The sequence below is a fragment of the Salmo trutta genome, chromosome 5 (genome assembly GCF_901001165.1).
Source record: "Salmo trutta chromosome 5, fSalTru1.1, whole genome shotgun sequence".
NCBI lineage: Eukaryota > Metazoa > Chordata > Actinopteri > Salmoniformes > Salmonidae > Salmo > Salmo trutta.
This window is the reverse complement of record NC_042961.1, coordinates 38,846,818-38,859,208: the sequence shown is the minus strand read 5'-3', so window position 1 is coordinate 38,859,208 and position 12,391 is coordinate 38,846,818. Positions and strand designations below refer to the sequence as shown.

At 44.0% G+C, this 12,391-nt stretch overlaps 1 protein-coding gene across 4 annotated transcripts in view; it reads right to left on the bottom strand.

Annotated features, from left to right (window-relative positions):
* Positions 1-783: 783 nt before the first annotated feature.
* Positions 784-12,391, bottom strand: part of pde5ab (phosphodiesterase 5A, cGMP-specific, b) — a 93,779-nt gene continuing 82,171 nt past the window's right edge. For 3 of the 4 annotated variants that reach the window (XM_029753511.1, XM_029753512.1, XM_029753510.1), the window contains 10 exons: positions 10,459-10,605; positions 9,355-9,480; positions 7,668-7,762; positions 7,418-7,505; positions 6,159-6,259; positions 5,698-5,775; positions 4,610-4,673; positions 3,206-3,280; positions 2,849-2,932; positions 2,567-2,703 (listed from right to left, as the gene is read on the bottom strand). In XM_029753511.1, the coding sequence (XP_029609371.1) occupies positions 2,584-2,703; positions 2,849-2,932; positions 3,206-3,280; positions 4,610-4,673; positions 5,698-5,775; positions 6,159-6,259; positions 7,418-7,505; positions 7,668-7,762; positions 9,355-9,480; positions 10,459-10,605 (978 nt within the window). In that variant the 3' untranslated portion in view covers positions 2,567-2,583. Of the gene's footprint in view, positions 2,704-2,848; positions 2,933-3,205; positions 3,281-4,609; positions 4,674-5,697; positions 5,776-6,158; positions 6,260-7,417; positions 7,506-7,667; positions 7,763-9,354; positions 9,481-10,458; positions 10,606-12,391 lie in introns of all 4 variants that reach the window. The other variant, XM_029753509.1, reaches the window with a different exon arrangement.

Sequence of the window (12,391 nt, the reverse complement as noted above, 5' to 3'; positions counted from 1 at the left end):
TTCAATGCTGCAGACATTCTTTGGTACCCTTCCCCAGATCTGTGCCTCGATACAATCCTGTCTGAGCTCTACGGACAATTCCTTCGACCTCATGGCTTGGTTTTTGCTCTGACATGCACTGTCAACTGTGCGACCTGATATAGACAGGTGTGTGTCCTTCCAAATCATGTCCAATCAATTGAATTTACCACAGGTGGACTCCAATCAAGTTGTAGAAACAACTCACGGATGATCAATGGAAATAGGATGCACCTGAACTCAATTTCAAGTCTCATAGCAAAGGGTCTGAATATTATGTAAATAAGGTATTTGAGTTTTTTTTATTTGTAATACATTTGCAAAAATTGCGTTATGGGGTATTGTGTGTAGATTGAGGATTTTTAAAATGTAATCCATTTTAGAATAAGGCTGTACTGTAACAAAATGTGGAAAAGGTCAAGGGGTCTGAATACTCTCTGAAGGCACTGTGTGTGTATAAATAGTCCTTTTATACTGATGATTCTGTCCTGTCTTTTTCTCTGTGTATCGGGATACTTTGTTCTTCCTGGCTCACTGCTTTGATGTACATATTGCCTGTAAGTGGTCACTGATCCACTTTACGTTCATTTTTTTCTTGTCTTCTATCCAGTTCTGAGCCTCTCTGTTTTAGAAGCTAGTGGTTTGTGTTGTATTTTTAAGAAATATTCCTGAAATATGTGTCCATTTGATCGTCCTCAAGTCTGATCTGTGTGTTACTACTGCAATTGCCCAGAAGGTGGCAAAGTAACACGTTTTTTTTAGTTCTGCTTAGTTATCATCTCTCTGTAAATGTAAAATAAATGGTTGTTTAGACAAGTATGACATTATCCAAAGTTTGTTTGCACAAATGACATGGCACATAGAAAATAAGGAGTATCTTTTTAATGGGATGTACCATTCAACTTGTCTCACAGTGTTCTTCAGAGTCAACGAGAAGGGGGGGGACCCTTCATGTCTTCACACGGAACCATTTCTACATGTCATATTACCTCAGCCTCCACTAACAACCAACAGGTCCGCTGTCCTGTGACTACACATAGCCATCTTTATAGATGCTGTTACTTCACATGCAACACTACAGGTCTATCATTGAAGTAACACATCTTCTCTAGAAATACCAATCTGAGACCAAAGCTGTGTGGAATTGAAAAAAGGAAAAGCAACTATCCTCTTTTTTTCTTTTTTTTAAGCACAAATTCAGGAACTACAGTATTTCTGGAAACTTCTTCAAGTACAAAATACAACCACGGTAACAACTGTGGTCCTCGGAGGGACCACGTACTTCTACACGGATAAGTGCTGCAGTTAGGACATGGTTAAGTAACATTTGGATGAGTTTCTCCTGTGAATGACAGTGACGCAGTTCACATATCTCTACCTGAAAACTACTATAGTATATCATGTGAATGTTGGAGGCAGAAAGTTTAGAGAGAGTGGGTGATTATTCAGTCCTGTCATTCCCTGTATCGGAAGAAATGTAAAATAAAAACTCTATAATGCCATTTTAAAATGTTCCACTACAAATACAAATTACCTCAAGGTAGACTGACATTGCAAATTGATTTTGGGCTTTGACTGTCAAGCTCTGCTTTCAACTAGACACCCCAGCCTCACATTCAACACGTTTCAAAAAGGACCACCTGCTGGGCTCGTCCATTATGAGGGCCAACAGGGTGGACAAGTGGCTACATACAAATGGGTTATTTTTTAAGTGTGAAATTGGACCTTTCATACCTATCATGTCACAGGAAGGCAGTGGAATCTTCTAGACCACGTGTCTAGTCTTTGGCTCCTTTACAATTTGCAAAGTTAAAATAATATAACACCTAAAAATACACATGAATGGTCGAGTGACGTTTTCAAAGCAGAGACATTTGGATCGTTTGGTAATAAAAGATACATTGTTTTATAAAGACGTGTGAGTGTGTGTGTTCTCAACATGAAACTGACGATACAGTATAGAAATCTAATAAATATATAAAACATAAATATGCAATAGTTATAACGAGTGACAATGTTACAAAAATGTACGTTCTCTCAAAACCTTTGTGGTGTGTGCGTGCACCCTGGTGTTACAAACAAGCTTCTTACTGTGGTGCTGTACGGTGTGTAGAAAGTAAAGTTGTATCTGTACTAAGACCTGGGTTCAAATAGTATTTGCAATCTTTAATTGAGCTTTCCTGGTGCAATGGCACCAGTCCATTGTACAAATCCTGCCCCGTCCATCTGGCACTCCAGGCAAGCTCAAATTATTTGCAAGATTTCAAATACTGTTTGAACCCAGGTCTGTCTGTCTACAGTACTATGGCGTCATATTGATCCCTCGGAGCTCAGTAGGCCAATGGTAGCCGCGCACACGCAAACCTCTCTCCTGTCCAGTCTACTTCACTTCTTCCGACTAAGGGATATACTATAGTGAGACTTCCTTCATGTAGGGAGTCGACTTTGTGCAAAAATAAAAAAAGACTATGGTAATAAATATAGCTTAGTGTTGATGCGGTCTGCTCGGGGGTGGGGTGGTGTAGGGTTGGAGTGATAGTGGGGACGGCGGGACGTTGACCATTTCTACACCACTCCGTTGAAGAAGCCTTTGTCGCCCTGTTCGGCCAGAATCTTCCAATTCTGTCTGTTCTTCTGGCAGCCCTCGAGTAGTGGGGAACACGACTCAGACATACCAGCCAGGGTCTGATAGATAGATAGAGAGAGAGAGAGGGGAACAGGGAGAATGATAGCGCACCTTCCTTATGTCAGTGTTTACATGTCATACATGGTATATGGCCAATTGCATTTTTCTTAAACATGACAAAGATCAATCACTGATGTGCCTCACCTCATACAGCTGTGTACAGATGGCATCGATGAATGACACCTGCATGCTTGGAATCTTATCGCGCTTTTCCCGATTCATCAGATCCTAGGAAAGGAAACGAGCTTCAGAAAACATCGATTTTTTTTTTTAAGTCCAAATCTAATTTGCTCTCAAATTGATATCTGACTTATCTTGCCAACTTGTCAAAACCTAGCTCTGCACAAAGTCAGCATGTCCACATGCCAGGATATTACAATCAGAGCCTTGTAATTCAATTTCACAAACCCTGATTTCCAATGGTATTGGCCCAAGTGAGCAATGTAATAGTGCAATACAGAATAATAATTGCAGGTGGTAAGGCATAGAAGAAGTGCTTACTATTGGCTCAATGTTGAGTTCTTGTCTCTCCTTGTCCCCTTGCTCAAAGAACTCTGTAGCCACTAGCTCGGCTATCTGCAAGAGAAGACGGAGAGAGACAGACAAAAAAGAAAGGCAGCTTTTAAAAGTGCCTCAAAGTGGAATGATGTTTCAATCGGGTAAAGGACAAATGGAACCCTCATAGTCTTTTCAACAACCGCGTGCAGAGTCCGGTTTGATAGGATACAACCCTAGGATTGTGTCTGAATAAATGCTTCAGCCAATCGTTTGTCCTATTCAGGCTTTTTAGTTTGTTCGTGCCGTTCGCAGATATCTATGCATTTCAATGGAGTTGTTTTAAATGAATGTGATACGAGGCAGGTCGAGAGGGAACGGAGGCTGGATCGGCAATCGTCCTCCTGTTATGTGGATCAAAAGGAAATTCTCTGTTGCCAATTTGATCTGATGCCCCACAATAGCACTCGCTCAGCGCCCTATAAAGTGTGCCTTGACATTTCTAGCACGGGAATGATGCAATAGCGAGAGAGAGAAAAAAATATAGATAGAAAGAAAAAAGCATCATGGTTTCTGCTTCTGAACAGAGCAACAGCCCTGCTGCATTGACAGACTGTTTCTCTTAACAAGGGATCAATAAGATCTGACTAGGGCCTCGGGTCCCCAATCAAGGAAGTGTGTGTGTGTGTGTGGCAGCCATCTGCGGAACACTGATTGGAGCTGTGTAATCAAGACTAGAGAGCCGCGGGGGTTGGGGGGGAGGGGGGAGGGGGTTCAGTTGAGGAAAGGAGAGAATGCCGGGGGGGGGGGGGGGAAGGAAGGAGAGAGGAGGAGAGACATTTTTGTACACATCTTGGCTGAAATAGCATCAACTCTAATAATATCTACTGAGCTCAACGGAATATGTATGTATGTGAAAGAGACTGTGTGTGTGCACAGATTTTCTGTTAAGACTGTACTGAATTGCATTTGTGTGTGTGTGTGTGTGTGCGCATATCGGTTCTGTAGTTATTATGTAAGGGGAGGAGAGGACAGGGCTACAGCAGTTTGTGTCTATCCTCTAATGAGCATCTAGCTCTTTGATCACACACACACACACACACACACACACACAAAAACACACGGCTAGAGGCCTGTCTGAACCTCTCCCTCCATTGCACCGAGGGAGCCTAATGAGGAACAGGAGAAACAGACTTACACAGGGGAGTTGAAGTGAGACGGGTAGAAGGAGAAAGAGAGCGACAGAAAGAAAGAAAACATAATCTAGTGGGAGAAAAGAAAAGGCAGAGGTACTCATAAAGGAGAAAGACACGTTTGTAAGGATTTCAAAGGAGATACCAGTAACAAGACAGTTTGGTTGATAAAGTGAGTCTTGAGTGTAGTGAAAGTTATCTAACTGGACAGTCTTACCCTCTTCTGTATTGGCCAAGGCTTGGTAATGGCAGAAATATCACATGCAGTCATCAGCATTGACCTTCAGGGGGTAATAAACCAACACAAAAACATTGTAAGACAAGTCGAGAGCTTTACACTGAGTGTTCTTTCCATGACATACACTGAACAAAAATATAAATGGAAAATTAAACAATTTCAAAAATGTTGCTGAGTTACGGTTCATATAAGGAAATCAGTCAATTGAATTAAACTCATTAGGCCTGAATCTATGGATTTGACATGACTGGGCAGGGGTGCAGCCATGGGTGGGCCTTGGAAGGCATAGGACCACCCACTGAGGAGCCAGGCCCAGCCAAACAGAATGTGTTTTTCCCCACAAAAAGGCTTTTCTGATGACAACCCCCCCCCCCTCATTATTAGGAAGGTGTTCCTAATGTTTTGTACACTCAGGTATATTATACACCTGGGTTTAGTGATGGGGGAAAAAAATGTATAGTTACAACTCTCACTATATTTTTTGGACAATATTATATTGATACTTTGACTCCAACTATCGATTTGTTCAAAATAATGATATTTATTTTGCTAGGTAGCGTTAGCTAGAGCTAGTCGGCTGTACCTGCAGCAAAACTCTGGTATTTTCATCCTATAGCTTGTTCTCATCTTCTTTTCAAATGGTGAGTCAGCATATTTTCAGCACTTTAATCCCATGAATAATCAAAACTCACTTTCTCATGTTCTCCTTTGTCTCCCTGCAGCAGACATACTGAGCAATATGTTTTGGAACATCAAATTGCAATACATATCTTATCCGCACCTAAGTGTTGTGATAATATCGTATCGTGAAGTCCCTGGCAATTCCCAGCCCTACCAGGGTTCATGTCAATTCCATCTCAATCCACTCAATTTAGAAAGTGAAATAAAAAAAAAAGGCATATTATTTTCTATGGGGACTTTTTCATTGGGAATGTTTGATAGGGAATTTCAATTGCCTTTCGAAATTGACTGAATTGAAATGGAATTGATCCCAACCTTGACAGACACAGATAATCTATCCCCAGGTGAATGGTGAAGATGGTATACTGTAGGTAGTGTCCACTAACCTCAGTAAGTCTTTATGGTAGTCATCGTCCCAGACAAACTGGCTGTTCTTGGTCAGCTCAAAGAACTCTCCTCTCCTCCTGAAAAGATAAACAGATATCCAATTAACTGCATATCTCCCCTCCGCCTACAGTCTAGTTATACGCCCACACTTCAGACAGGGAGAGAGGGGAAAAAAAGAGAGAGAAGGAGGGAGAGGGAGGGGATATTAGGAGAGAGGTGGGTGTAAAAAAAAGAGATAAAAGTGTGATAGAGGTGGGGGGGAGAGAGAGATACAGTAAATCACAGTTTCAGCACATTATCATAGGATCTTCTAATGAATAAGCCAATGGGTTTCCACTTCCACCTTAACATTTTCCACAGCCCATCAACCTAAGTTGAAGTTATAATGAAAACTGCATAAAATTCGACTTGAATGGGCTCCCTCTGTGAGCGTCCCAGCTGGGTGTGACATTTAACCTACTTCATGTACAGAGCCAGGTCCGTTGCCAGAATAGCCCTCTCGATCATCTTCAGAGTGGCCTTGTACTCATCCAGAGACAGACTGCTCAGAATCTGATTCCCCTGGGGGGGAGAGAGGGAAGGGACAGAGCGAGAGAGAGAGAGGGAGGGAGATGGAGAGAGAGAGAGAGGGAGGGAGATGGAGAGAGAAAGAGAGAGGGAGGGATATGGAGAGAGAAAGAGAGAGAGGGAGGGATATGGAGAGAGAAAGAGAGAGAGGGAGGGAGATGGAGAGAGAAAGGGAGATGGAGAGAGAAAGAGAGAGAGATGGAGAGAGAAAGAGAGCGAGAGGAAGGGAGATGGAGAGAGAAAGAGAGAGAGAGGGAGGGAGATGCAGAGAGAAAGAGAGGCAGGGCGTACAAGTTATTGAGCAAGTTCAACTATAGCATGGGTGCCATGGCAACACAAATTCCACAACACTCGAAATCAATTCAACAATTGGATCTGCTCTCCTTTCTTTGCGATGTGTGTGTATAATGGTGTGTTTGTGTGTGTCAATGTGTGTGTGTGTCTACTACATCCCAGATGAACTAAGTGTTGCTCTCCAGTGAATCTGTGCCCATAAAGATGAAGCACTGCTTTATTACACCATAGAGGAGTGTTATCTCTTGGAGACTAGCAGCTGGAGCTCGTGGACCGCAACCCAAATGACATACTCCCTATACAGTGCACTACTTTTGACAAGGTAGTGAGTGGTAAGAGGTAGTGCACTATATAGGGGATAGGGTGCCATAGGGCACATGGAATTGGCACTAAAGGGGAAATGAGGAAACACTAGCATCCTGCTATGTATCTCAAATACGTTATGGTGAATGATGCCGGCCGTTTTATTGTTCCTGAAGAATAAATGCAGAACTGACTGAATGAGTTACGGTAACAGTGTATTTGGATAGCCCATCTGGAGATGCTCTACAATAACATTTCAACTGACTATCTACTAACCCTAATCCTAACCTTAACCCCTTATCCTAATCCTAACCTTAACCCCTTATCCTTATCCTAATCCTAACCTTAACCCTTACCCTTATTCTAACCCTAAACTTAACCCTTATTCTAAACCTAACCTTAACGTAGCCTTAGCAAGCAGACGCTGATCAACAGATAGTTTGTTGATAATATGACCATCTGTAGAGCATCTACAGATGGACTATCCAAATCAAGTGTGATCTGAGTTCCTGAGTAAATAATGGAATGAGTGAACGTGTGTGTGTGTGTTCTTACTGGGCTGTTGAGGATCATGAGACACTGGTCAAAGTGGTGGTGCTCCATGGTGGAGTGGCAGTAAAGCTGGGCCAGGGGATGGTCACTCCTGATGGAGGTAGTTACACACAAGAACTGTGAGACACACACACACACACACACACACACACACACACACACACACACACACACACACACACACACACACACACACACACACACACACACACACACACACACACACACACACACACACACAATTACAGCCTACCTCTGTATGTAGGAGTTGTTGACTCCTCTGTGGTCCAGGTCGTGACTCAGGGTGGCGATCATCAAGGCCAGGATCTCCAGCTCACTCATATTACTCTGACAGACAGAGAGATGGAGGGAGAGAAAGAGAGGGAGAAGAAGAAAATGAGGCACACCATCCACAAAGATGTCCGTGGGGTTTCCCATTACAAAGACCAAAGTACTAACACACACACACACACACAGACACACACAGACACACACACACACACACAGACACAAGCACCCACGCACCAACTTCCATCATAGGAGGCCATAGGAGGCTACCAGCAAACAAACATAGACACAGGTTCACATATGTACGCCGTATGCATGCATACATACACCCACACACATACATACACATACATGCGCTTTATCTTGGCCAGGTCGCAGTTGTAAATGAGAACTTGTTCTCAACTGGCCTACCTGGTTAAATAAAGGTGAAATAAAAAAATTAAATACACAAACCCACATACATACATACACCCACACACAAACACCCATACATACACCCATACACATACACCCACACACATACACCCACACACATACACCCATACATACTCCCACACACACATACACCCACACACATACACCCATACATACTCCCATACTCCCACACATACACCCATACATACACCCATACATACACCCATACATACACCCCCACACATACACCCATACATACACCCACATGCATACACCCACACACATACACACTCCCACACACACATACACCCATACATACATCCCCACACATACACCCATACATACACCCACACACATACACCCATACATACTCCCACACACATACACCCATACACCCATACATACACCCACACACATACACCCATATACATACATACACCCACACACATACGCACATACATAAACCCACATACATACATACACCCACACACATACGCACACATATATCCCCTCCTCTCCACTACCTCGACGAACGAACACACAGGTGCTTATCAGTCATAAATACGACCAACGAGACACAAATGGTTAGGCAAACAAACTCACACGGCAACTCTCGACAAGCACGCACACACAAACACTCAGACACACGCACAAACAGTTAGTCTCATTACAGAGAGGGGTGTTAGGCTCTTAGCACTGTCTGCTTGAGAAAGCAGCTTACACATGAACTCAACAGCTATTTGTTAGCAACAACGGGAGCGTAACGTTTAACCTACTACTTCCTCTGCATAGTCATCAGAACAGAGCTGGGTGTGAGCACCGAGGGGAACCGGGTTAAACTGGAACTGTGTGTTTGGGATATGTTGAGTTCTGTTTATGTCTGAGACAGTGCTTGCTCAAGTGTCCGTTCAAGTGTCTTCGACTTGCTATTCGTAATAACAATATTCTTCATAATATCTGATCACTTTCAGTTAAGATATCAGAGTAACACATTCAGATGTAGTGGAGAATATTTGGTGTTTTGGTATTTAAATATGGCGGTTACTGGAAGCCAATGCTGACTTGACAAAACACAATGGTCGGACTGACCCAGCCATGGCACAGTTACAGCACGGTGACTCATTAGCCACTGATCAAACTAACACACGTAAGACGTTGCTGCTGGGGTCGGTTATCTACTGATTGGACGGAGTGACCCGGCACCCCTGCCATGCTGGCCATTGATTGGCTGAGCTCACCTGTAACTGGCCAGATTTGAACAGGGCGAACATGCACTGGGAGGTGTTGAAGGCGTGTCTCCAGTTGTGGTAGGCCACGTTCTTCCTGTAGTTCTTCTTTACGCTCAGGATCCACTGGCACAGACTCTACAGAGAGAGAGGGGGGGGGGGATTTTGAGGGATCGCATTAGGAGATAGACAAGAAAAAGTGGGGAGAAAGAGGGAAAGATGTGGGGGAGGAGGAGGAGGAGGGGAGGCCAAAAACAGACAAAACGGAAAACGGTGACAGTGAGTATCTGCACATCCTCATATCGGTAGGGCTTTGATATAATCTGGCCAGCCTGGCATTCTGGCTGGCATTATAGAGAAAACCTTGGCCACACTGCTAATCAAATCAATAGATTCTGTTTATCGTATCTTTATCCAATCTTCCCATGTCCTTCCATTTGCCGGCATCAGCTTCCAAATCAAATCCCCACTAGTTAATGCATAGTAGTGGCTAACACTTTTCACATGACTTGCCAATAATCGAAATGAATTTGATTGGCATTTATGTTGCCCTTTCCTCAACCTCAAAATGCTTTGCATTGTATACTGTTCAAGTCCAATTTATTGTTACTGCTGAAAGAGAAGGTCACTACGGTATCTCTCATACTGTATCCTCTCAATTCTCAATCGTATGGCTGTTCTGAGGCCAGTGATGGTCAACCATGCCTCATAGGAGTGCAGTGGAGCGATCAGCGAGGTACAGCCTGACACTGGACTAGAGAGCTGACCTGCTCTTATTTATACACTTGGGTGGTCAGCATGCCTGCTCTCACTCACAGAGCTGAAGAATAACCGGGCGCTGTGTAGGGCCCTCACAGCCAATCAAAGGCTCTCTTTATGAGCCGTCCGCGCCGCGGGCACTCTGGAGGGCAACTGTGTCGTAAATGGACCTCTTAATAATATATAATGGGGTGAGGGGCTGTATTTTAGGAGGTAAAAACACACACATCTACGTCAACACTTGTATGCACAGTCGCGTATACACACACACACACACACACACACTACCATCAACACACGCACGTCGGTACGCACATATGCGTGCACGCACGCACACGCACACACACACACACCTACCTTGTATTTCATCTGGAAGTTCTGGACCAGGTTGAGGTCTACAAACATGCGTATGGTGGCCTGAGTGGTCTCAGCGTCGGACAGCTCAAAGTCACTGAAGCTGAACTCCATCAGACGCAGAGACTGGGCTGACGGAACAGTGGCTGCCTTCAAACCCAGAGGGAGAGAGAGAGGGGAGAGGAGTGTGTGAGACGGATGTACGCACGCACACACACACACACACACACACACACACACACACACACACACACACACACACACACACACACACACACACACACACGCACACACACGCACACACACACACACACACACACGCACACGCACACGCACACACACACACACACACACACACACATTCATATACGATATGCACGCATGTACACACACACAACACATATACTGTAGGTATGCACACACGCACGCACATAGACACACGCATGCACGCACGCCCACATACCCTCCCTAAACACCAGGGATCTATAGCAGGCATTAATAATCGATGAGAGTCTAAGGCACACAGGAGGAGCATCTATCTGTGTTCGGCTCGCCTCCCCTATAACTGACAGACGGCACATCTACACAGAGCAGACAGGACACCCCCTAATGCACACAGGATCTCTCGCTCTCTCTCTCTCCTCTTCTGCTGTCTCTATCATTCCGTCTCTCACTTCATTTCGGATCACTTCCTCTTTTATCTGTGGTTGTATATTAATCCCCTTCTCCTTCTCCATTTCTGTCCCCCTGTCACCGTCTATATCCGCTGCAGTCCCTCTCTTCCTCTCTCCATCTCTCTCTCTCTCTCTCTCTCTCTCTCTCTGCCCCCTCCTTTCCCCATCTTGCATATATACACTGGCATTTTCTTGACCTCTCTGTCTGGTCGTTTTAATCTCTATCTCTTTCTGGCAGCAGAGCCAGCTCAGACGGAGAGAGACAGAGAGAAGCCGTTGGGACTGAGAGAGATAAAAGAGAGAAAGCAGGGGAATCCCATAATATTATTCTGTCAGACAGAAAGCATAACAGCTTTCGCTACCACCACAGATACAGTATATGCAATTTAGCATACGCTTTTATCCACTTTTTTTTTTACACATGGGTGATCCCAGGAATCGAACCCACAACCCTTGGCATTGTAAGCATCATGTTCTACCAACGGAGCTACAGAGGACATAGAAGTCTGCGCATAGATGTGGACTGTATCATTCTAACTAGGGAAACATCAATACTTCAGAGAGTCAACGCCTCAGCAACAGTGACGGAACACTGCCTGGGGAGGGGGACATGGCCTAAAAAGGAGTCCGTGGCCCAGATTTGATACTGTGCTGTCCCTCCTCAGCCACCATACTACAGCCTCCACTGCCTCAGGGAAAATATATAATTAGATTTCGTCATCAGGCCATTTCATCTCAGGATATGAAAATGCCGTATTATCTTTGGGAAAAGGTCACGCAGTATAAATGAGCATCTAATAGTGTTCGGAGCGGGACCAAGTTTCATAGAAAGCAGTATGGATTTATCCGAAAATGCAACAACAACAAAAAAAAGAAAGGAAGAGAAAGAAAGAAAAGAAGAAGGAAACTAAAAAGAGACAAAGTAAAAGCTAATGAAGGCATAGCCTTAAACAAAGCCCTTCTCCCTATGTGGTCGTACTGTCTCCTCTTGTGCACAGTCAGAATATAATTGGACAAGTCATTAAATGAGTCATATTAACTAAATAGCTGCAGAGCTAAAGACTCTCCACCTAAATGACTTCATAAGGAGTTAAATATGCTGACATCTTAGCATTAGCAGGCAGGAGTCTGATTATTCTCTTAACCCCAATTAATCCTTGAGAATCTTAAAAAAGCAAATGATTCGGGCCTTAAATAGGCTTTCTGGAATGGGTATTGTGCATACTTTCACTTTTGAACCCTAATGTGGCTATTGTGGTCTT